The 25,910-nt window shown below is 42.2% G+C and overlaps 1 protein-coding gene across 1 annotated transcript; it reads right to left on the reverse strand.

Moving 5' to 3' along the window:
• Positions 1-5,934: 5,934 nt before the first annotated feature.
• Positions 5,935-24,079, reverse strand: LOC142435958 (ninein-like protein). Its single transcript, XM_075539978.1, has 4 exons — positions 23,883-24,079; positions 16,000-16,104; positions 13,918-13,987; positions 5,935-6,123 (listed from the first exon to the last, which is right to left on the reverse strand). The coding sequence occupies exons 1-4, from the start codon at positions 24,077-24,079 to the stop codon at positions 5,935-5,937; spliced, it is 561 nt and encodes a 186-aa protein (XP_075396093.1).
• Positions 24,080-25,910: the final 1,831 nt, after the last annotated feature.

Raw genomic sequence — 25,910 nt, forward strand, 5'->3', positions numbered from 1 at the left:
GAAGTAAAGGAACAGTAGAACAGTGACAGGCATGGTGCCTGGCACTCGGTAGAGCAAAACCTTTTACAGGGCCGAGACTATTTTCCCACAACCACGAACAGGGAAGTGTAAGTGTGTGGGTGCCTATTTATGGCTGTCTGGTGATCAGGAAATGTTACCGGTATTTAGCACCTGTCAGGAAGGATTCTCAAGTACAACACATGTGATATTCCACCAGTGAGCAACATGCTTCCCCCAATGCTAATCTGTTTTCTACTTGAGGTATACGATGGGGTACCCCCAAAACCTGGAATTTTGTTTCAAAGCTTTGTATTTAAATTTTTTTACAAAACAACCTTATCACCTTCAAAGTACTCTCCATTACACCTAATACATTTGTCAATTCTGCGCTTCCATTCTTGGAAACATTGTTTTTTTTCAAATTCAGCTGTTTGGACGGCTGACAGCACCTCTCTCATTTTTTTGCTTCATCTCTTCTATATCATCAACTAGCTGTCCTTTCATGTTCCTCTGCATTGGTGGAAACACAAAGAAGTTGCATGGAGTGAAGTCAGGTAAGGTGCATGGGACAAGAGAGGCATGCTGTTTCTTGTCAAAAATTGGCACACTGAGATGGCATGTGAGCAGTTGCATTGTCATGATGGTAAAACCAGTCCCCCATCTGCCACAAATCAGGTCTTTTTTGTTGCACATTGTTACACAATATTTTCAAAACCTCTAAATAGAAAGTTTGATTAACAGTCTGACCTAGTGGAAGGAACTCTAAATGCACTATATTATGGACATCAAAAAAATCAAATGAGCATAATCTTGATCTTTAATTTCACTTGACGAGTTTTTCTTGGGCAAGGTGATGATGGTGTCTTCCCCTGGCTTGACTGAAGTTTGCTTGTCACCAGTAATGACCTTGAGAAAAGTCTGGATCACTTCAGAGTTGTTCTTTCCAAGAATGACTTGTTTCCAGTTGACACTCCTTCTTGGTGGCCTGTCACAAATCTTCTGTTAAACTTCACTGAACTAAGCTCCAAGATAGTCCAGATAACTTCCCCATCTTTTTAATGGTCCATCATTGGTCTTCAAGCAAAAGTGGATGAATTTTTTGGACATTTTTGTCTGTTTGGAAAGTTGATGGACATCCAGAATAAGGTTTGTTATCGATCGACATTTTACCTTTTTGGAAATAAGAAAACTACTGGTACACTTGAGTTTTTTTCAGAGTGCTATCCTTGTAAGTTGTATTCAACATCACAACAGTTTCTGTGACATTTTTCTGGAGCAGAAAGCAAACTTTCACAGCCACACGCAGTTCTCTTAAATGAGCCATCACAAAAAAACAAGGTGTGAGCAAAACTGCTTTTATGAAAAAATTCACTGTGACCAGAGAACCTTCCCAGGCGACGCCGCTGGGTGCACTAACTCAGAACAAGTTGCTCGATGCTCAGCTAGTAGGAACAATGCATCCTATGAAAGCTCCACAGAGTGGAGTTTTCCTGTTTTTCTTTTTTACCCACTCATATATGTTAGGTCATGATTAAGGGGCTGCTCAGATACCTTATCTGTGCAGTATAGTCTCCCCTAACACCCTGACTCTACAGTCCAGGAAAATGTGTTTTCTTCAAAGCCCTTGGCCAACTACAATCTTATTAATAGCTCTCATCAGCTCTAGAATTTAAGTTCCATGAGGGCTTATTTATCTCAGGTCTACCTAGAAAAATGCTTTCCTACACAGTAGGTGCTCAGTAGGCAATGTGCTGAATGATGGATGCATGAATAAATCCATAACCTTCCTGAGGTTATGTGGCCATCTCAAAAAAGAAACCTTAAAATGATACCCAAAAGAAAATAAGTCAATAAACAAGCTAGTTATATATATATATATATATAATAGAATCTTTTATTGACTGCTATTAATTATGAATCCTGTGGAAAATTACTTTATGTTCAAGTATAAGGTGTTGACAGAGGCTCAGTCTGAGGGGTAACTAATGAACATGGCCTCTCGGAGTCTGTGACCAGACAGTCTCTTACTACACCAGCTGTGTGAATACCCAGGAGGTAGAAGTGTGCAGATATAAGATGTTTGTGAGGAAATGACAAGAACTTATCACTCACCTGGTCCTTCTGCTCATCTACTTTTTCTTGTAGAAGCATTTCCATATTATTTAAGATCATTTCCACTTTATCCACTTGCTTTTCTGTGGTATTAAGTTGTTTTTCATGTATTTCCTGACAAAAGGAGGTTACCAATCAAAAAATTATGTTTTAAAAGAACTAACTTCAAGACATTTAAAATGGTATTTGGGCGAAATGTACACATCTACAAGTTACTAGCTACGAGCCTCTGTCTGAACATGGGATGCTAACAAGCTCTGTCAGGAGTATAGGTGTGGCGCAGGGCGTAGTGTTTTGCATAGGAATCCGACAGTGGCAGTTTCTTACATAGGCTTACAAAAAAACAAAAACAATGCCATCAAGCCAATTTGACTCACAGCGTCCCTCTATAGAGTTTCTGACAGGATTTCTTTATGGGAATAGATAGGCTTATCTTTTTCCCTCGGATCATCTGGTGGATTTGAACTGTCAATCTCGCTGTCAGCAGTCCAATACTTATCTGGTAATGTAACCACTATTCCAAAGGCCTGTCATATGTTTTAGCAGTTGTGTTCCTAGGTATTTACTCAAATGAGTTGAAAATCTGTATCCACATAAAAGCTTGCATACAAATATTTATCGTAATTTTATTCATTATTGCCCCAAACTGGAAGTAATCAAGAGGTCCTTCAACAGGTCAATGGCTAAACAAACGAGCATATCTGTATCATGGAAATATTATCTAGCAAATAAAATAAATGAGCCATCAAGCCATGAAAAAAATATGGAGGAAACTTAAGTACTTATTAAGTACAAGAAACCAGTCTGAAAAAGCTACATAATGCATAATTCCAATTATAAAGCAAAATTAAAGAGACAGAAACAAGGTCAGCGACTAGCAGGAGTTGAAGGAACAATAGAGGAACAAACAGGTGGAGCAGAGAATTTTAAGGGCAGTGAAATTATTCTGCATGAAACTTTAATCTTGGGTACAGGGCATGCCTACGGGCAACCCTAAGCGTCATCCTGAATGGGAACAAGAGACAGCAGTTAATAACGAAAACTGATGCTGTGGAGTTAGTTCTAACTCACGGCAACACATGTATTTGTCAGAGTCGAAGTGCTCCATGGGGCTTTCTTGGTCATGATCTGACTCTGTAATTCTAACATCCCAGAAAACCTGATCTGATCTGTAACCACATGGAGTTTCTTTCTATCTCGTTATTTATTTTTCAATATGAAAACCGTTTGCAGTAGTGGTCTCATACAATATCTGTCTCTTGTGATTGACTAATTTCACTCAGCATCATGTTCTCCCGAATAATCCATATTATTGTTTTGCATCACATCTTTTAAAACAGTTGTATTAGCACTTCACCCACGTCATACAATTCAATCAGATCAAGAAAAGTTGTCCAATTGTTACAATATTTAATTCAAAACCTTTTTCTTCTTCCTTGTACTCATTGTAATTCATGTACTTATTTGTTCTAACTGTGGCACAAATATACAGAAATATTTTCCAATTGCACAACTTCTAGTTGTATAATTCAGAGCGAGAAGAGGCTCAATAATATTCTTCATGTTGTACAACTATCATTGTTATCCTTTTTCAAACTATCGACCACAGTGACAGACACTCAATGCTCCCAAAGCAACAGATCTTTCCCCTTCACCCATGGTAACTGTTGGTCAAGTTTGGTTTCTTTTTTTACAGTATTTTAAAAAATCATTTTATTAGGGGCTCATACAACTTTAAAAAATTTATTATTATTTTTTAAACAATTTATTAGGGGCTCATACAACTCTTATCACAATCCATACATATACATACATCAATTGTATAAAGCACATCCATACATTCTTTGCCCTAATCACTCTCAAATCATTTGCTCTCCACTTAACCCCTCTGCATCAGGTCCTCCCAAGAGCAACCTCACTGGACACCCCTCCCCCCACAATGTCAGCCCTCCCTCTTCTCCCCTCAACAGGCATGCACCTATGTTCCCCCAAATTTGACCATTGCCTTTCTTCTTTCCTGTGCTGCCCCTCGCATCAGTAAGCCCCATTCCTCTGACAGGGCTGATTCCCTCTCTGGGAGACCTCACCCCAAATCCACATGGCTACCTCTCAGGGACCAGCATCAACCCCACCCCATCCATCTGATTCCAGCTCTCATGAGGTGACCTTCGGCCAAGTGACCTACATGATACTTACTTTGAGCAGATGATGTGTGGCTCTTTAGCGGCCTGCCTGGTCCCCAGCCAGACGACTGGATGGCCTGCACACTTGAACTTGTGCCCGTTCTGCTGCATGTTCCTATTATCGTGGACTCACACAGTGTTTATCCTTCTGTGCTTCACTAGCTTCACTCAGCATAATATCTTCCAGATGCCTCTACAACTTGAGGTGTTTCATTGCTGTTTTTAGGGATGTATTCCATTGTTTGTATGTACCAGAGTTTTTATCCACTCTTGTACTGATGGTAATGTAGGCTGTTTCCTGCTTCTTCCTGCCCACCCACCAGCTTTTTGCTACTATGAACTCTGCTGTGATGACCATAGGGGAGGGAAACATCTGTCCGTGATCTGCTTCTTATTTCTTTGGGGTACATACCAGCAATGGTATTGCTGGATCATATGGTAGTTCAGCTGCCATCTGTTTTAGGTATCGCCATACTGCCTTCCAGAGTGCCTGTACATATTTACCAGTCCACCAGCAGGGGATAAGAGTTCCTATCTCACCACACACTCTCCAACATTTGTTGTTCTGTTTCTTTTGAAAAATCATTTTATTGGGGACTTGTACAACTTATTGTAATCCTTCCATTGTGTCAAGCACATTTGTTCATTTGTTGCCATCATCATTTTCAAAATATTTTCTTTCTACTTGAGCCCTTGGCATCAGCTCCTCATTCCTCCCCCTACCTCCGCCCTATCCTCCCTTTCACATTCTGGTTTTTTTTAATTGGGCTAGTTATGGGCATTAGGTGGGATCTTATGGTCATTTTGACTCGCATTTCCTGGGTGGCTAGTGACAGGGAGCATGTATCAGTATACCAGTATCAGACTGTTTTGACAACTGTGGCTGTATAAGTAGGTTTTGGGGTCAAGTAATGTGAGATCACCTGCTTTGTTCTTTTTCTTGGGGAGTTCTTTGCTTATCCTGGGTTTCTTCCCTTTTTATATGGAGTTAATAATCAGTGTTTCCATTTCTTTGAAGAATGATGTTAGAATTTGGATCGGCAATGCATTTTATTTGTAGATTGTTTTAGATAGTATCAACATTCTCACAATACTGAGTCTTCTGATCCACAAACACGGAATATGCTTCCATTTGTGTAGATCCCGGTTGGCTTCTTATAGTAATGTTCTATAGTTTTCTTCGTACAAGTCTTGGTTTTTGGTTAAGTTTATTCCCAGGTATTTCAGCTTTTGCAAAGGATACTGATTCCTTGGTATCTTTTTCTGTACCCCCATCCCTGGTATAGAAGAAGTCAATTGTTACTCTTGTATACTGCTACTCTACTAAACTCCTCTATGACTTCCAGCTAGTCTCTTGTGGACCCTTTAGGATTCTCAATATATAAAATCATATTATTTGCAAACAGTGAAGTTTCACTTCTTATAATGAGATTCTTGAGGCTCTTGCTATCTATATTTTCAACTTGTCTTTTCAGAAAGGTTGTAGGAATTTACTCTCTTTTTAAGATTTAATTCCTTTATGCTACTCTTCTAAATAAAGCAGATTTATAAAAAACTATGATATTCCATGTTCTTTTCCCCCAGGCTTCCTGGCTATGTGTGGGGCAGTGTATGTCTCCATATCTTTAAGTTGTTGCTCTCATATTCCCACTCTGCACTGCCCACTCACCTGCTCTTTCACCTGGTGACCAGCCCGATCCATCTTCAGTGTCAGCAACTGAACGGGTACTTGATTTTTCTCATTTTGAGCCTTGTGGACAAAGGCCTCCTCACCCAGGTGAAGGATCCTATGGTTGAGCTGAGATAACTGATCCTTGTATTTCTGACTCTAGAGCAAAAAAGGGTAAAACAATGATTGAAAACAAAAACGAAGCCCCAGCAGATCCTTTCAGTGGTTAATGAGGGGTAATTTTGTCTCACTGTGGGACGTGGCAACATCTGGAGGCATTTTTCATTGTCATAATTGGGGTAGGTAGGGGTGGCTACTGACATGTAGAAATGCTACTAAATATCCTACAGTGTATAGGACAGCCCCTATACAGACTTATCCAGTCTCACACAGCAATGATGCTGAAGTTGAGAACTCTGCTTTATTCCTGAGAAGAAGTGAGAATACATCTAGACCATTAAGAACATTCAAACCACTGTTCTGAAGGCCTCCCACTTTTATCTAAGTTATTTAAAACATCGTGTTAAGGGGGGGGGGAGGAAGAAACTTAAAGCATATGAATCTCTTCAAAAGGACCTCTGACCTGTCCCTGATATCCAACTCTATCTGGCAGTAAGTTGTTGATATTCTCAGTACCACTGGGCCAGGAAATTAGAGTGTCTGACAGATGTCCTCTTGGTGTATACACAAATGGCCGTGTGTTCCAACAGTTGCTAGAAAATTTCTCAGTTTTTCACCATAGAGATTTCAGTTACTGTCAACCACTGGTCAGGAGCATCTTTCAATAAATTACAATTTAAAAGAATCAAATTACATTTTTGTTGGATTGCCTTTCTTTTTTTCTCACAACAATTAGTTTTCAGGGGAGAGATCAACCATAGTTCCAAGGTATTCCCACGTTGGTGTGAATACCTATGGTTCAGCAATGAGCAGAATCATATCATTTTTATCTTGTAGGTTTAATACGCACACACAAGGGTAAATATAAAAGCATTGTATAATAGAAACTTGTTAAAAATGATTATGGAAACATATGTATGAATGTGCTTGACACAATGAATGTATGTATGGAATGTGATAAGTTGTATGAGCCCCCAATAAAAGGATTAAAAAAAGAAACCTTAATTAAACAAAACTATCAAAATATGAAGCTACTGTTTCATGTCATATCTTTATCTATGCCTATATGCTTCTGAAGTGTTTTCATCTTTCTATTCATTTCCCAAAGAATTCTCACTCTTCAATTTATGTCATGTCAAATGGGAGTTTTGTCATGTTCAAGGGATGCAAATCATGTTCGTTTTAAATGTCCTCTGAGCTTGGGAACACAGAGCAGTGTGGAAGGCAGATAAGGCTGCGTCAGGTGGATGGGTCGTTCCCAATGAGGAGCTCGTCAGACAGTCCTTGCTACCCTCCAGGAGGAGCAGGTATGGCGCCGTAACAGAACACACGCCGTGGTACATTTTCCTGTCCTTCTTCCTCCTCCCCAGCGCAGCTTTCCATTCTCTTCAGATGTCTTCCTGAGAAGTCTCTGTGATCATCCTTGAGAAAATATAAAGAGGATTCCTTTGAAACCCAGAAAGAGAGTCTCCAAAGCCTTCTGAGGTGACTTGCCTTGAATTCATCTTTGAGGTCTTCCCGACCTTCATTAAAACGCTAAAAAGTATTGTGTTATGTGGAGCAGCAGCATTCCTGTAAACTTGTGGGAAAACTTAATTAATTTGGGAATATTCACTTGAGTTTTGTTAAAAATGTGATAGCCCTGATGTAAATGAAAATTGATTTTTTAAAATTTATGTTTTTCCCAGATCTTTTTATTAGGGCATAATCCAGACATCATACCAATAGCTCTATCAGATCAAGCAGCATTGTGCAATTACTGCATATAATCAATTTCTTCCTTTTCATACTACGTGATGTCAGCTCCCCATTACCTCTTTCCTCCCCATCAATACACCCCAAGAACTCTTACTCCAGTTATTACCTCTACAGATTCACCCAATCTGGGTTTGATAAACCCCCAAACACAGAAAGATACATAACAGAGAATCAAGAAAGGTACCAAAATAACAAAATACAGCAGAGATAAGACCTAATCTAGAAAACAACAGCAAAACCCAGAAAATATTAAAAACTAGATAAAAGTCAAAGTGTATCTAAAGGGAGCTCAAATAACAAGATTTTAACCATTCAAGCCCTATTTATCATTTTAATTTACTATAATCGTCTTTCCAATACCAGCTGCCTGATAACCAGGTTATTCCTATCTCTCAGTGATAGTCAGAGGGGGGCCACTGGAGGCTTATTCCCTGTGGAGAACCTGAACATGTATTTTGGGCTCCCACTGTCAGCCATAGCTTTGTGAACACCAGAATGTCACAAATTTCAGCTCTGACAGCACTCCCTTCTTCAGATCTGGTTTATATAATTGATAATCCTTGGATCATCGATGATCGTGTGCTTCTTCCAGGTGAGTTTACTGACATCTCACTTAGATGGGTGCTTATTTGAAACAAGCTCCAATTATTTCCAACAGGGTTTTGTGGAGACCTTGGGTTTTTCTCTCTATATAAAATCATACCATCTGCAAATAACTAGAGCTTAATTTCTCTTTGCCCAATTGCACTCCCTTAATCTCTTGTTGCCTTTTGATTCTGGCTAGGATCTAGCACAATGCTGAATAAAAGTGGGGATAATGGGCATCTTTGTCTGGTTCCCATTTTCAATTGCAATGATTTCAGCTTTTCTCCATCCAGTATGATACTGGCTGTTGGATATTAAGATATGGACTTTAGTATATTGAAGAATTTCCTTATATTTAATTATTGTTTTTATTAGGAATGGGTGTTGGATATTGTCAAATGCTTTTTCTACATCCATCAATATGATCATCTGGTTCTTCTATATTTTGTTTATATGGTGGTATGAATCCCATTTGGGCATGAAGTATTATTATTATTTTGATATGTTGTTGAATTCTACTGGCCAGGATTTTGTTGAGAATCTATGTTCATGAGAGATATTGGCTTGTAGTTTTCTATTTGTGTGAGGTCTTCCTTTCATTGTCATTGGTTTAGTAAATTTTTCTCCATCTTTTGACTCTCAGTCTGTTTTTGTCTGTGAGTTTGAGGTGTGTTTCTTGAAGGCAGCAGATTGATGGATCTTGTTTCCTAATCCAGTCTGCTACTCTGTCTTTTGACTGGGGTATTTAGCCCATTGATTTTCATTGGTATTAATTCCAAATGCAGGTGAGTTACTATCATATTGTATTATCTGTGTTTGGGAGGGAGGAATCTATTCATGTCCTTGTTTCCCGTCTAGATCTACTGTTTTGGGTGTTGTTTTAGTGTGTTGACTTCTGGATAGTAGCACGGACTGTGGCGATCTCATAATGTTTTTGTGCTGTTGATTTTCTGACCATAGAGATATGGTTAGTGTTTTCGGCAATGCTGGTTTTGTTTTTATGAATTCTCTAACTATTTCCTTGTTTGGGAATACCTTTATTTCTTCTTTATATGTGATATATCGCTTTGCTGGATACAGGATTTTGGTTGGCAGGTTTTTACTTTGAAAGTTTGATCTATGTTGCTCCATTTTCTTATTTCCTGCATATTTTCTGCTGTGAGCTCTGAGCTTATTCCAATCTGATTACCTCTGAAGGTGACTTTTCCCTCTCTAGCTGCTCTCAAGATTCTCTCCTTTTCCTTGAAGTTGAATATTTTGACTATCATATGTCCTGATGCCCTCCTATACATGTCCCCTACCCCCACCCCCCGGGTCTAACCTCCTTGGAGTTCTCTCTGTCTCCTGAATGGATATTATCTCCTCCTTTATAGTACTGGGGAAAATTTCCTCCACAAATTCTCTTACTAATTTATATGTAGATTTGTTTGTTTCTTCCCGTTCCAGTATTCCAAACAAGACATTCATTACTTCTGCTCATGGTTTCTCACATCATCCTCAGGTTTACTTCAGATTATTTTACTTTTTTGTTTGTTTCTCTCATTTGCTGAAGTCTGCATGGTTGTCTTCAAGTTCATAGATTCAATTTTCATTTTCTTCCATTCTATTGTTCAGTTCTTTTTTGGGGGTAATTATTTTATTGGGGGCTCATACTACTTTTATCACAATCCATTCATACATCCATTGTGTCAGCACATTTGTACATTTGTTGCCCTCATCATTCTCAAAACATTGCTTTCTACTTGAGTCCTTGGTATGAGCTCATTTTTTACCCTCCCTCCCTGCCCCCCTTTCTCATGAACACTTAATAATTTATAAATTATTATTAGTCATGTCTTACACTGTTCAACGTCTCTCTTCACCCACTTTTCAGTTGTACATCCCCCAGGGAGGGGGTTATATGTAGATCATTGTAATTGGTTCTCTCTTTCTACCCCCACCTTCCCTCCACCCTCCCAGTATTGCCACTCCCACCACTGGTCCTGAAGGGTTCATCTATCCTGGATTCCCTGTGTTTTCAGTTCCTATCTGTACCAGTGTACATCCTCCGGTCTAGCCAGATTTGTAAGATAGAATTGGGATCATGATAGTGGTGGGGAGGAAACATTTAAGAAATAGAGGAAAGTTGTATGTTCATCATTGCTACACTGCACCCTGACTGGCCCATCTCCTCCCCGTGACCCTTCTGTAAGGGGGTGTCCAGTTGCCTACAGATGGGCTTTGGGTCCCCAATCTGCACTCCCCTCATTCACAATGATATTATTTTTTGTTCTTTGATGCCTGATACCTGATCCCTTTGACACTTCATGATCACACAGGCTGGTGTGCTTCTTCCATGTGGGCTTTGGTTGGCCTAGAAGGCCACTTGTTTACCTTCAAACCTTTAAGGCTCTAGATGCTATATCTTTTGATAGCCGACACCATTGACTTTCTTCACCACATTTGCCTTCAGTGATTGTGTCTGGAAGGTGAGCATCATGGAATGCCAGTTTAATAGAACAAGTGTTCTTACATTGAGAGAGTACTTGAGTAGGGGCCAAATGTCCATCTGCTACTTTAATACTAAACCTATAAATATATGCATAGTTCTATTTCTCCATCATCATATATAAATATATTTACATATGTACATGCCTATATTTAGAGCTCTATAAATGCTATGTGCCTTGCAGTTCTTTCCTCTATTTCCTTTTACTTTGCTCTTGTTCATGTTCAGCCTTCATTAGGGTTTCAGTAATTCCTCTCGGTTACATTACCCATGATCAAGCCCTACCAGGCCTCTTACACGCTCCTCACCACTGATTTTGGATCACTTGTTGTTCTCTTGTCCCTTGGTTTGTTAACCACTTCTTTTCCCCAACCTTCCCCTCTCTCATGTCCCCCCGGAACTGTCAGTCCCATTGTTTTCTCCTCCAGATTGTTTATCCCACCTATTTTATCTAGATAGACCTGCAGAGATAATAATATACACAAAAACAAGACAGAACAAAACAAAGCAACAAAAGAAAACAAAACAACACCACCAAAAAACAAATGACACAAAAAAGAAAAGCCTGTCAATAGTTCAAGGTCTGTTTGTTGACATTTGCGAGTGTTTGCTGATTGAGCCTGATGGGGTGCCATGCTCTGAACCCAAAGTCTATTTTTGATAATGCCTCGGGACTTCCTTGCTCTGCTCCCCTTGCTGTTCTGTTGCATGCCCTTCATGTTTTGCCTCAGTGTGGTGGGGTCAGATCGGTCTAATTCCCACACTGAGTCTCCAGTGTTGTCCCCTATAGGGCTATGGGTCAGTGGGGGATGTCCTGTCTCATAGTGGGACCAGCCATATGGTCCTCTCTGTGCATTGGCTGTTCTTAGTGGGGATATTGTCCTTAAGGCTTGGTGGGCCAGGATGTGCTCCAGTCTCTCTTCCTCCCCCTTCATTTGCTTCGATTTGCTCTGATCAGACATGTCCCTCTCTCGGAGCTGTAGCTTCAATGCTATCCTCTGAAGTACTTTCTTCTGGGGGCAAGGGCTGCTGTCCATGTAGTTGGGATTGGGGCCAACCCCTCAGACCTCTCTACTGGTTCCTTGCTTCATGCCAGTATGTTGCATTCACATCTTGGAGCATGGGGTAGAAGTCTGGTCCTTCTTTCCCGGCGACGATATGAACAAGACCCTCCCCTTGGATGGGTTAGTTCCCTGTTCCCCAGCTACCCATTTATTTCATTTTCTTCCCCCCCCAACCTTTTTAATTGTCTAACATATGTATCCCTGGATTTGGTCTGGCCCCTGCCATACTACCTGGACCTCACCCCAGGAATGTTTGTATACAGTAGCTTTTTCCTTATGTCTCTTTTGCATTTTTTTTTTAAGTTTACCTCAGCGGACTCATGTTGTATTTGTGTTTTGTGCTTGGCTTACTTTGTTTAGCATCATTTTCTCCAGTTTTTCCCATGTGGCAAGGTGCTTCATGCATTCATCACTGCTTTTTAGTGATGTGTAGTACTCCAGTGTATGTATGTACCATAGTTTTTATTTAAATCATTTTATTAGAGGCTCATACAACTCTTAGCACAATCCATACATACATCAATTATGTAAAGCACATCTGTACCATAGGTTTTTAATCCATTCATCTGTTGATGGAAATTTGGGTTGTTTCCAACTCCTTGCAATTGTAAACTGTGCTGCGATGAACACCGGTATTGCTCAGTTCTCATACAATGTTTTTTAATTCTGTTATCTCATTGTTTTGTTTCTCGGTTTCTTTGGGGTGTGAGGTTTTTAGTATCACACTTTCTTCCTTTTTTCAGAATTGACCCCCAAATCTCTTGTATGGTCACAAACATCATTCACCTGTATTCTCTTTCTGGTAATTTAAGGTCTTCACTTTCTGTGTATTCCAATGAAGTTGCGTAATCTTCAGTTGTTGACTTTTGTTTATCTTGATTTTTTTGTGGTTACTACTGCTGACTGTTGTTTGCATGGCATAGTGATCCAACTGTAGATGGTATGTAAGGTTCTGGATTGTGTGTGAGTAGGTGGAGGAGGGAGGGACAGGACTTGCTCTTTGGGTTAGTGGAGAAAGTTCAGATAGGGGCTGGAAATTGTATTCTGTTGAGATGAGGAAGAAATGATAGAGCTGACTGGGTAGAAGGAATAGGAGATAGGAATACATGAGTAGGATTTAGGTGACAGAAATAATCATAAGTGGTGTTCTGGTTATAGTGGTTTTCTGATAAATTAAAAAAGGGGATTTTAAGGGGTCTGCTAGTACTTGTTAGTTTATGTGAAAGTGTGTCTCACTGTTAAGATTCTGGCTGAGACTGGCTGAATTCCCAAGGAGGTTCTAACTGGTGGCAGTTTCTAACATTTTATATTTTCTTTTGGCTGAGGTTTTTCTCTGTTTTGCTTTGTCATTGTTTGTGCTTTGTGTGATTTTCTGTGTATGAAATCCAGGCTATGTAAATCTCTAGAGACAGTAACTGGAGTGATAGCTGGCTAGGGGCATGGCAGGGAGGATGCGGGAAGTGGGAAGCTAACAATGAGTGGAAGAAGGAAGAGTTCTGACATTGATGGTGCTGATGACTGCACAACTCTTACTCTTGTACTTCTGCCAAAGAAGCCTCATCTCAATCTAATTATTATCAATGACTAGACAAACCCAAACTTCAAGACACAGAACAAAACAATTGCATGTAATATTCAAAAGTGCCATGGTCTCCAAAATAAAGAACAGACCGAGAGAAAGAGACAAGAAGACATGATATAAATGCCACATGTGATTCTAAGAATTATCAGGATGGCTGGCAGCACCAAAATGGGGTGTCCCTGACGGCAGTAATGTATCCACACGAACTTTCTGATTTTTGACAAGGGAGGTAGTTACTGCATTCTGAAATCGTTGAGGAACAAAGTCCTCTATAATATTCGAAAATAGTTTTTAAAGAAAGAAAGAAAGAGAGAAAGGAAAGTTCATTAGCTTCACATCAGGTGGTAATACTAAACCTGACTGTTGATCATTTCCATTTCAAGGCAGGCCTGATATTTCTCTTTCTTTAAAATATCAATTTCTTTCCTGTTGAAAAAGCAAAATTAACAATATCATTGCCAATTAATGAGTTTTCTTCTTCTAGTAACAGTCCACCATGGCTTGGACAAAAAGGCCCACCCCTACCTCCCCTCATATTCTACGGCCCAGATCCCTCTACACTACTGCTACTGCTATGATTGATAATAGTGGTGATGGTTCAATCTTGATCCCAAGCTCCTAAAGCCAGAAGAATTTAGGAAAGTTTACCCCTAGGACTTCAAACCGATTCATTCCAGTTCCAACCCCTGTTGATAATTTGAATTTTTGACCTAAATATACTGAATCACAATCAATATTTTAGCAAAGTTCTCAGGCGATTCTTTAATTTTTAAAAAAGTTCTATTGATACATAATTCACATATATACAATTCAATAGTTCAATCATATCAAGATTGTATAATCATCACCACAATCAGTTTTGGAACATTTTCTTCATTCTTGTACTCGTCGTTATTAGCTTCCCATTTCCTTCTAACCAACTGTGTGAAACTCCCAAAGAACCATTAATCCAGTTAGGGTCTGTATAGATGCACCTATTCTGGACTTCATCTATAGGAAAACATACTTTAAAAACAACAGAAACAACTAACAATAACAAAGTAAAACAGACAAGAACCTTTAGAAAAGAAAGCAGAAAGTATTAAAAACTGGAACAAATTAAAAATGGAACTTAAGAGAGATCAAAAGACAAGGTGCCAAATTTTAAACTAACTGCATCTCCAATAATCCCCTTTCCAATGCATTTTACATGAGAACAAGGCTGGTCCCATCCTTGGTCTAGGGTCAGATGGGATTCGTCAGGTGACTCTTTTTGAGGCGGAAATGAAAATTTTCAGCAGGGAGGGTGAAACCAAAGCCAGGTGTCACCTTGGTTTGTGCTGGTAACTGCCAAGGTCAATGGTATAGCCTCCCACACCCCTTAACGATTCAGTCTTAGAAAGCCTCTACACACTCAATGAGAGTGGGTTTAGTTTTCGCTTGCAAGATTTTGCCAGATTGTACAAAAGGAGCATTCTCCGTGGCAATCCTTAGTCAAGCAAATTACTACGGATTTAGCAAAGTATGGAACTAGCCACCCAGCAACACAAACACAAACCATCTTACCCTCACTGCGATCTGCTGGGAATGGAGTCTGGTAGTAAACTTAGGAGAAAATGGTTTCAAGGGAAGACCTCCTGGATTTCAGAACTGTAATGATGCAAATCCCCGCTGGTCCCTTCCCCTGCCATCCATTTTCTGACCGTCATGGCTACTCCATCAACTATGCTCCATGCTCGCAGCAGGTCAGAGTTGACTTTATCTTGAACTTCTTATTTGGAAGAAAAATCAAAAGGCAGACTGCCCTTGGATATGGCTACAGCAGTGAAAACTCACTGACCAGTGTTAGCACTCCACTCCCTGTCCCTTGTTCCTGCCTCAGTGTCCTAGGGCCCAGACCTACCCCTAATGCCGATATCTACATACAAATATAAACCGTGGTGAAAAGTCCACCTGAAATTATTACTGAGTCATGAACATAGATATTGTATTAGTCTAGGAAGGCCCTAGGATCATTTCACTGTACTAAACTATGTCCACCTGTCCTCACCATCAGGTGTGATGCGGAGTACTTTCATACAGGGAATAAGGTGGTATGCCACGATGGCAGAGGTAAGAAGGATGGGTGTAGCAGCTGCTCACTGTGGGGTGGGCCATGCTGCCACATACATACGTGTTCTACCTTTTACGTCTGAGACCAGGCATTCAGGTATGAGAGGGGCTGCCTGCATGTGGAGGTAGGCCAGGGCCCTTTACATATGTGTCATGTCATGGTCAGAGACCAATTAGGTTCATCCACTCTTGGCTTTCTGGAAAGTGAGGTTGATTTGAGAATACGCCCCACTTTCTATCTCAGTAACTTCTACACTCACTTTACTGAGAGGAAACCACTCATTCTGCTATGTGAAAACTGGGTCACAAGCTCAAAGGTCCTAAGTTGAACCTGGACAAGCCTTTACCTCTGTACATCATTTGTTCTTTCTGCAACTTTAAGTTCTTGCTGAATCCTTCCCAATTCATTTGTCAACGATGTGTTTTCTTCAGAAAGCCTCTGTAGCTCGGCTCTGCAAGCACAATTGACAATCAGAAGTAAGTTGGGAACCATGTGCCCATGGTTGGTATCAATGCGTAATACTGAATGTGAGACCTTGGGGCATTCCAAAAACTATTCCCTGCTAGTGAATCCTGGCAGGGATCTAAGAAACAAGAATGACCAGAGCTTAAAATATATGCACACATTTTCCTCTTTAGTGAGACTGTCACCTGCTATACTCCAAGGTCATCACTGGAAGGAAAAACTGAGGAAGAAACACATATTGATTTATGGAGCGGCCTGATGCACAGTGAATACCTCAGCAGAGAAAGGCAGGTGTCACTATCTACTCCATGACCAAGGCTACCCTGGGCCACATTATTTCCTGACAAACAATTCTTAAAGAATCTCTGCCAAGACAACACAAGTGATTTATGACAGGCAAGTATTTTTACCAACAAAAAAAATCCCTAATGAGCTTTGAACCCATACTTTCTGTCCTGAACACATGTCGATATTTATCCCCCCAACTACGTCTTTGTCTGGCATCTTGTTAGATTCTAATTTTCCCTATCTAAGTAATCAAGGTACTATATAACCTTGCCATGCTTATCTTATGCATTATGTTCTAGTATCAAGCACAAGTATGTCTCATCTGACTTCATTTGATCTCATGGGGCACTAAGGGAAAAATAGAGAAAAAGAAGTCATGGGAACTTTAAAAGCAGCAAAGGGTTTAGAGTAGGGCTGTCAAATAAATGGGACATGAAATTTGAAATGGTCACTCTGGCTCTAGTATGGGAAACAGACTGATTCTAGGTGTGTACACTGTGTTAGGTGGAGGTGGAATTCTACTTTTGGCTGCTTGGAGCGCAGATACACTGAAGATTGCTCATCCTATCTGCTGAACAATTAAGAGACTATGTGAAGCCAAGTATGTAACTGCCCTCACAGAAGTAATGGAGAACACACTCAGAGCAGAAGACAATGGATGACTAGGGGCTCCGAAAACGTAGACAATTGTGTGTGTCAAGAGATTCCACCAAGAGTCAAAAGAGCAGCCAAAGGCTGTGGAATTTCATATTGGACAATGACATACTGGACAAGAGACTCATCTCTAAAATTTACAGAAAATTGAGTATCTCAACAGAAAGAGATAGGCAATCTAATTTAAAAAATGGTCAAAGGATGTGAACAGATCCTTCACCAAAGAAGACATTCAGGGGGGCAAAAATATATGAAGAAATGCTCTTAATCATTAGCCATTAGAGAAATACACATCAAAATGAGATACGACCTCACCCCCCAAATTAACTGGAAGGTTAAAAAAACAACAACAGATAACAACAAATGATGGTGAGGGTGTGGAAAGACTGGCACTTTCATACACTGCCGGAGGAACTGGGAAATGGTGCAGCCACTGTGGCAGGCAGTATGGTGCACCCTGAGAAAGTTGGGAAGAGAAATACCATGACACATCAATCCCTCTACTTGGTATGTGTCTTCGAGAAATAAAAACTATGACACAAATAAATAGATACAGACCCATGTTCGTCATAGCATTATTCACAATAGCAAAAAACAGGAACAATCTAAATGCCCTGCAGTGGAAGAATGGATGAACAAACTTGGGTGCAATAAACACACAATGAAATGCTATGCAACGTCGAAGAATAACGATGCACCTGCAAAGCCCTCACAGAGGGATGGACACGGAGGACAGTACGCCGAGTGGAATTAGTCAAAAACAAAAAGGACAGATATCGTATGAGACCACCACTATAAAAATCAACAGTAAGTTTTCTTATGGAAATAAAAACATTCTTTGATGGTTGCAGAGGATGGAAAGGGGGGGGGGGAGGTGCGGCTAGAACACAGGCAAGTGATAGCCTGGGCGGAGGGGAATGCAACACACAGGAGAAACGATGGAGGCAGGCAGGCGAGTACACCGGTAGTTTGCAAGAGTGAGAAACTACAGACGCAAACACTGTTAGATTCAAAGTCCTACAACAGTGGGGGATTGGGGAATCTACAAGTGAGTACTTGGACATACACACAGGCTGAACAGATAGGAGACTTTTACAAACATATATATATATATATATATATATATATATATATGTGTGTGTGTGTGTGTGTGTGTGTGTGTGTGTGTGTGTGTGTTTAAAAGAGAGTATTTGTATATTTACTTTTACTGCAAATATATCCATGAATGTGGTGGGGCGAACAGAGGACAAAATTATGACAACTTCTTAAATATAAGCAGATACTCTGAAGGAATAAGGTACTGGGCTTTGGGGGAGTGGTATCACAATAGTTGCAGGGGACAAAATGATCCATTAGCATATCATAGTTCACAAAGACAGTGCTCTACATTCTAATCTGGTAAGTAGCAGCGGTCTTAAAGGTCTCTGAGCAGCCGTCTAGGGTGCAAGGACTGATCTCTCCCTGTCCAGAGCAGAGCAGCGGGGTGGCAGTTAAACAGACACAGGGAAAACACTTAGTCGAAGGGACAGTGAGAACACCGGTCTCCACAATCCTGGGCCCAGAAGAACGGGGTGATACCTGGCGCCACCACCACCAGCTCTGCATAAAATCACACTAGAGAGTCCTGGAAAGAGAAGAAGAACCTGTCAATCAAAATGCTAAAAGAAACCAGGCTTACTGGTCAGACAGCGTCTGGTAGGGCCCCTAAGACCGTGCTCCCTTGGGTCTGGACTTCAACTCACTACTGTGTTAGAAAAGTCAACCGTTAAAATGAGATGGGGAGCATTCACCCAAAGACAGAAGGCTAGGAAAGGAGGAGAAAAGGACATAGAAAACAGGGAAGTCGTGGACTAAGGGAGGGCACATTAAGGGGACTGGAATGAATGAATGGCATCAAAATATGTATGAATTGCAGAGTGTTAAAGTATGATCTGCTCTGTAAACCTTAATTCACAATAAAAACTTCATTAAAAAAAGAGTTGTAGTTGAGTTTTGCACAAGACACATTGTTTCTTATGTCAATAAAAAGGTAAACATTATTATATCTTAAAATCTAAAAAATTCCATTCCATACAAACATATTGCATTGACCCAGAAGACATGTAAAAGAACTTTCATAGCAGTAGAAAAATGCAGGCAAGAGAATGAAAAATAAAGTGCAAATGAAATAACTATAGCTCTAAGCAACAATATGGAAGAATCTCACAAACAACATATGGTAAGAAAGGACGGATGGTATGCTTCTTTTATATAAAGTGCAAAAACAGGCAAAATTAAGGAGTTAGAAGTCAGGATACTGGCTATGTGTGGGGAATCCAGGAGGGTTCTATTTCTTGTGTTGGGTGCTGGTAAAACGATCTGATCAATTTCTTATAAAATCATAGCAGTACACTTTTTTATTGCATATAACATTAGAATATTTTAAAAAATACACACCTAAATACACCAAAGATATGTGATCATGAATGTATCAGAGATAAAAAACATCCAGATCACTGCTGTGGTTGGCAGATTAATGACCTCCTAAAGACTGTTCTGGGAAGCCATGGTGGTGCAGTTGGTATTGTATTCATCTGCATTTCACTCTAGGTTGCTAACTGGAAAGCCAGCAGCTAAAAGACCCACCCACTCACTGCTCTAAAGGAGAACGATGGGGCTTTCTGCTTCTATCAAGATTTATAGCCTCACAAACCCTAGGGATCAGTTTTACTCTGCCCTTTGGGGTGGATATGAGTCAGAATTAACTCGATGGCAGTTGGTAAAACATTATTCATGTTCTAATTCCCGATTGTGAATATTATGTTACATGGCTAAGGGGAATTACAGTTGAAGATGAAATTAAGTCTGCTGATCAGCTGACTGTGAGATAATGAGATTATTCTGGACTATTCTAGTGGGCCTATTGTACAGACTAGGGTCCTTTTAAATGAAAGAGGCAGAAGAGGCACAGCCTTAGATTCAGCCAGCCATTGGACGCTTTGAAAAGTGGAAGAGGCCACGAGTCAAGAAATGTGAGTGGCTACTAGAAGGTGGAAAAAGTAAGTACATGGGTTCTCCTTAGAACCCCTTGGAAGGGGCACAACCCTGATGACACCTCGATTAGAGTACAATTTAGCTCTCAGTTCTAGCTAACATGCAACTAAGCTGTCAAGAAATTAGCTAAATTTTAACCTATTTCTGACCTGTAGCGTCTAGAACTGTAAGATATTAAATCTGTGTTGATTTAAGCCACTCAGGGACATGGGTCCATCTATGGAAAATATTGGGAAAGGCCTTCCTATATCCCAGGCTTTTGAGATAGAGCATTTGCCAGCCAAAGTCCTCAAGCGAGAAGGCCAGTTCCACCTGTGGCCTTTCAAGCAGCCTGCCCAGCTGGTGGAATTAAGAACTCCCTCTCAGCTCAGCTTTCTCTAGAAGGCATTGGCTTCTGCGGCCAACATCCGAGTGTCCCAGTCAGTTCTTGGGGCTCTCACAGAATTCACGAAGCAGTAGATCTGCGCCAAGGACACTTTCAATAAATACACACAGTGGGACTAAAGGAAGGTGCTTGGAGCTGGCAGGCAGAGACCTTCAGAGACCCCAAAGGAATGAAATGGGGTTCAGGGCAGTCTTTCGTGGGCCCCGTGAGACAAGCACAGATTTCCTGCCGACAGAGATAGTGAAAACCTGAGTCTAAGCCACAGCAGTCCTCTTGGTGAAGTTCTGGGGGTTTCTGTATGGAAAATTTCTCTTTTCGCATTCACACAGCACCTAGCAACACCACGGCCCGAGTACAGGCCAGACTGGGCTTGCAAGCTTGGGCACACCTGGGCTACGTGGTATTCTCCTGGTGCCGAGTCTACCAGCCTGCTAGGATGAAAGGGGGTTATGCAATCAAGTCATCAGGGACTGAGATGACTCAGTTCCACTTGTTTAAGAATGGATAGAGGGCAAACCTGTTATTCTCTCTCGAGTCTGCTTCTTTCTCCCTAGCCAGAAGCTTATCTTCCAGCTGTAGGAGCCTGGTTTTCATGTCATTCTTTTCTCTCTCCAGCACAGTTTCTACCTTCTGTTATCGGTACAGCATCTTCTAATTTCTGCTGTCCTGTCCTAGTGGTCCCTACCCCATGCTCACCTTCCAAGACACAGAGGCTCCTAGAGGGGCAGCTTGTGTCCAGCCATGTCCAGTAAGGGCTGCTCTGTGGCTTTGGACTCCTGCTGCTCAGATGATCTTTGCTTCTGACCAGCAAGGCTGCTAGCCAAAGGTACGGGTTTCTCCAGGAACATGGGCCTTGCCCCTCTAGGGGATAGCATACATCACCCATGTCTCTAAAGGAGCAGGAGCCACCTCTATATCATTCACCAAGATGGGATGGCCCTGATAGTGAGCTATGCAGAGGGTCCTCTGGGCTGTGGGGCTGCTCTCGGGACCGGGCTCTGGACAGGATCTGCAGTGAGATGCCTCCCTGGCATACGCAGGAACTCAGCCTCTCCACGTTCTGACCCTGCTGGTCCCGTCTCCTTTCTGACTTCTGTGGACCTCAGCAGGCCTGGAGGCAGTTGCCTTTCCCTCCTTCAAGAAGGCTTTCAGCCCCTCTGCCTCCAGGGAAAGCCCTTTTAATTGCTTCCTATATGTGGTTTCTAACTTGTCAAGTGCAAACACTTTGCAAATTTTAGCTTGCTCTTTACTCATCAGCCCTCCCTGAGACCCTCCACCCTCCACCCCCCACCCAACTTGCATTGCTGCTTCTTGCACTGGGCTAGCATCTCCTTCTGCCTCTCTTCTCTATCCCTTGTCCAAGTCCAGCTGGGCTCCCATGTCTGTCACTAGCTGCAGTTGCCTCTGAAGCATCTTTTTCTTTTTACAGTCCCATTGCTGTAACAAGTGCGCTGCTTCCATCCACAGGAGTTCCTGGCTCAGTTCAGCCTTTGCCCCCTTTCTACAGAAACTTTCACATGGACCTGGCTCAGAAACACGAATGTCACATGTATCACAGGGTTAGAAAGGCCTGCCCAAGTGCACGTTCTAAGTGCACAACTCCTCGCTACTCGTGCCAGCTGCGCTCAGAGAGTGCATGCACAGGATCTAGTTGATAATGCAGCAGACACGACTTGTCAAATGGGACTAAATTTACATTTAGACGGATTAAAATGGAATAAAATCAAAGCTCAGATTCTTGGTCACATCAGTCACTTTCAGTGACCCCATGTGGCCAGTGGCTCCTGTAATGGGCAGGCAAACACAAGATATGTCTATCACTACAGAAAGCTGTATTGGGCAGTACTGGCCTAAAGTTTAGTGAAAAAAAAAAGTACCTTTAGTCGAAATTACTCTAAAAAGTATTTTAAACATCTAGGAAAGAGGCCTTTAGAAGCCCCAGGAAAATAACACTGCGGTGGAGTGAGGCCCAGCTGAGAGCAGTCAGCCTGGGAGAACAAGAGTAACTCAGCTCATCAGAGTCATGCAATATGGCTCGACTCACAATCATGACATGGGGTGGGAATGGGGGTGGGAGCAGCCTTCCAGCCAGTTAAGGAAACTCCTGGGACCAGACATGTCCCTTTGCTGCTTCTTAGAGCCTGAGAGGGCTTGGGAATAGTGGAAATGGTCTATAAGGTGTTCTGGACAGTAGCCCGCCCTTTACCAGACAGTTCACAGGTTCAGATACTATGAAGCAAAATTCTCAGGAGGAAGCTCTGGATCATCCTAGCGGGCAGTATGTGTTATTGCAACGCCCAGGTCTGAGGCCACTGTGTGGTCATCTTTTGGGGAACAGAAAGGCAGGGTACAGAAGAGGGTACAATTCAGTAGTCCAGGATTTTCTTTACCGCCCATACTCAAGCTGCCTCAATTTCCTTGCACCATGACAGAAAGGCAGACTGGCTCTGGGATCATCAACCTCCCCAGGTCACAGGACACGGGAGATGGCTTGGTCCACTGTGGTCATCGTAGTGCCACTTCTAACCCGAGCCATGTTCCCAGCTAAGAATGCTTCCCAAGGAGGCTTTGCAGGTCTGGTCAGCAGGGCTCTAGCCCGCTTGGTGTCCAAGTTGGCGAGGGCCAAGATTCTCTGTGGGAGAGTGAGGTCATGATAAATAGGCATGGGCTGGCAGCAACCAGTTATCATTCCACTAAGTGAAACCTACTTGATACGCTCAGTTTTCCAAAGAAATCTTTCATTGCTTTTCTTTGTGATGACACAGCAACTCGCTGCCATGAAACTGATTCTAACTCCTATGCTCTTCACGATGGAGCAAACTGCTGCCGAGGCTCTCAGATGGTCCCTCTTCTTGGAGGAGCAAGTCTGTTTTTCTCTCACAAAGCAGTTGGGAGGTTGGAATCACCAATCTTGTAGTTAGCAGCCTGATGCTAACCCAAAGCCCCAGCAGGGCTCCTTTCGCTTAGGACAGCTTTGAAAAGCTACCTTCGCAGATAACTGGCCTCCCTATTGCAAAGGAGCTTTTAGCCTTTTTCTCCATTTGCCCACATGCTACCGCGTGCACTGGAAAATTAGAACATGACATTAAATAAGGAAGATGCTTTGCTACTTTGTTCCTTTGCTACAGAGAAGTCTGAGGCAGAAAATAAATATGAATGTGTTAAAAGAAGTCTACAAACTAAATTACTTCATAACTTAAGTTTTAATATATATATTTCTAATTTAAGTTAAAACAACTCATACAAAGCCCTATTTTTTCCTACCTTCCTCTCTGTGGCCAGAGAAAAACTACCCACTTAGCATGCACTGCAGTTGAGTCATTTCCTGAATTAAATATCTAATGTGGGTTTTTGGGAAGAACTTCAGACTGAAGGAGGACCCAGAAGAAAACAGGGCAGCAGACCTGATTTGTGGTAGTCCGTGCTGGTGTCTCAGGCGTAGCTTCTCGTCTGGCCACTGAGCTAAGGTGGCCAACTCCTTGGGGCAATGTGGGCCCCCACTCCTTATCTCCCACAGCTGCCCCTGCAGGCTGCAAAGGGCATCCAGGTCTGCTCTCTGGCTCTCTAGCATGCTGACTTCACTTTTGAACATAAGCTCCATTTCCCTTTTCTCCTTCTCAAAGTTTTTCTTCATTAGTTCAATTTCCTGCTTGTAGTTTACCTGGAAAGAGAAACATTAGCCCCTGACAATATGACATGGAAACAGCAAGGTTGTCGGGCATGCCAAGGAGCTGAGGCCTGCAGAAGTCAGGGATGAAAAGGCAGCGGTGACATCCCCAAGACTCAGTGCTCAAGATGTAGGCACAGCCTTGTCTGGACCAGTTGGATAACCTCCCGTGGGAGAAGATATTGTCTGGCCGTTGGCTGGCAAGCTCCGTTTAGGTAAGTAACTTACACCCAGGAGCTCAGAGGTCCCGGTGGAAACAGGGTGGCTGGCTCTCTGAGTCCTGAAAGTAGAATGAACGCGGCACATGGCAACTGTGTGCGGACATTCTCTTAGTCACCATTTAAGGAGAGGCAGGAGCTAACTTCATCTGAGAAGACCTTGTCAGCCAGGGTAATCCTGGCTGAGAAACTATGCAGCATCCCACGAGAGGCAAAGCCAAGGATAAGTTATGCTAAGAATGAGGTAGGTGGTGTGAATTCCCGCACAGCAGTTGGCAGGGCTGCACTCAGCATGCCAGCCCCCAGCGACTTTGGGCCAGGCACTGACAGTCATTTCTGCTTGTATTTCCCTCAAACTGTCTTCTTAGTGCCCCCGCTCACCAACCAGAGAAATCCAAGGCAGCTGCCTGGAGAAGGGTCAGCACTAAGCACGGCTCTCTGTGCACAAAAGGAAGCCCCAGGCTCCCCCTCGGGCACCCCTCACACCTACCTTCGTCTCCAGCTGGCTCTTGACGTCTTGGTAACGTTCTTTCACCTGCTCCATCATGAGTTCCGTTTCGAGGCTCACTGGAGTAGGAGCTGTAACGCATGTGAAAAAGCCTGCGAAGAAGAGGAAATCTCAGCTTAGCTCAGTGAGGACATTACAGGTTTCTTACAGCTTTCCTATTCCCAAGGGACAACAAAGCACAGATTCTACATGTGCTTTTTCAAGGGAAAGGCAGTGATAGTGGAGTCCTGCCGCACTGGTGTACAACAGCACGCATCACTGGTGATCTGCTATGTTGTATCCATGTAGAATAAAGGATCTCAAACTTATTTGGTCAGCTGTCCAATTTTCAGAAAAATAGTTACCCAGCAACCCTCTGGCAATTAACGTTTATACAATAGCCCATCCCTAATCCAGGATAGGGTGTAGGTTATTTGCTTTGGCAGCTCCCACGGATTATTCCAGTGCCCCCCAGGGGGCAGCATTGCCCACGTTAGGAAACACTCATTTAGAACCATTTCACACTTTCACCAGAACAGATTGCTCAGGAGGCTCCTGCAGCCCATCACACCCTTCAAGTTCCTACAAAGTGGCAGTGATATCGTGTGAAGGGACTTCAAAAAACCTCCAGAACACGGAAGAAAAAGTTAATGGAATTGTCCATGAATGTAAGGCCCCCTTGTACTTCACTTCAAGTTTATTCCCTGGTGATGCCAGGATCATAGAGGAGGTGGGGAGATGGAAGAAGTGGGGTGACCTGGTGACACATGCCTCTGGGCAGTGTGATGCCTGGGAATGAGCCTCACTGTGTGTGAAGGTGGCCAGACACACCTCATGGCCTGTTTATTAGCTAAAGACTTCAAATTGGCCTCCTCGTCCTCCACATTATTATATCACACAAATAATGCTGGGTTTCAGGATATGTAGGAGCTCTGGTGGCATGGTGTTTATGCATTGGACTGTGATCTGAAATGTCAGCAGTTTGAAACCACCATCAAGAGTTACAGTCTCAGAAACCCACAGGGGCAGGTCTCCCATGTCCTATAGGGTCATTATGAGT

Source organism: Tenrec ecaudatus (genome assembly GCF_050624435.1).
Source record: "Tenrec ecaudatus isolate mTenEca1 chromosome 18 unlocalized genomic scaffold, mTenEca1.hap1 SUPER_18_unloc_2, whole genome shotgun sequence".
Lineage (NCBI taxonomy): Eukaryota > Metazoa > Chordata > Mammalia > Afrosoricida > Tenrecidae > Tenrec > Tenrec ecaudatus.

Bases quoted from the DNA above. Each gene is read 5' to 3' on its own strand.
- LOC142435958 (XM_075539978.1), bottom strand. From the start codon at position 24,079: ATGGAGCTTATGTTCAAAAGTGAAGTCAGCATGCTAGAGAGCCAGAGA. The intron at 13,988-15,999 runs GTAAAGGCTTGT...CTTTTTCAACAG, and splicing joins AGAACAAATGATGTACAGAG to GAAAGAAATTGATATTTTAA. The intron at 6,124-13,917 runs GTTTAGTATTAC...TTTTTGCTCTAG, and splicing joins TGGAAATGATCAACAGTCAG to AGTCAGAAATACAAGGATCA.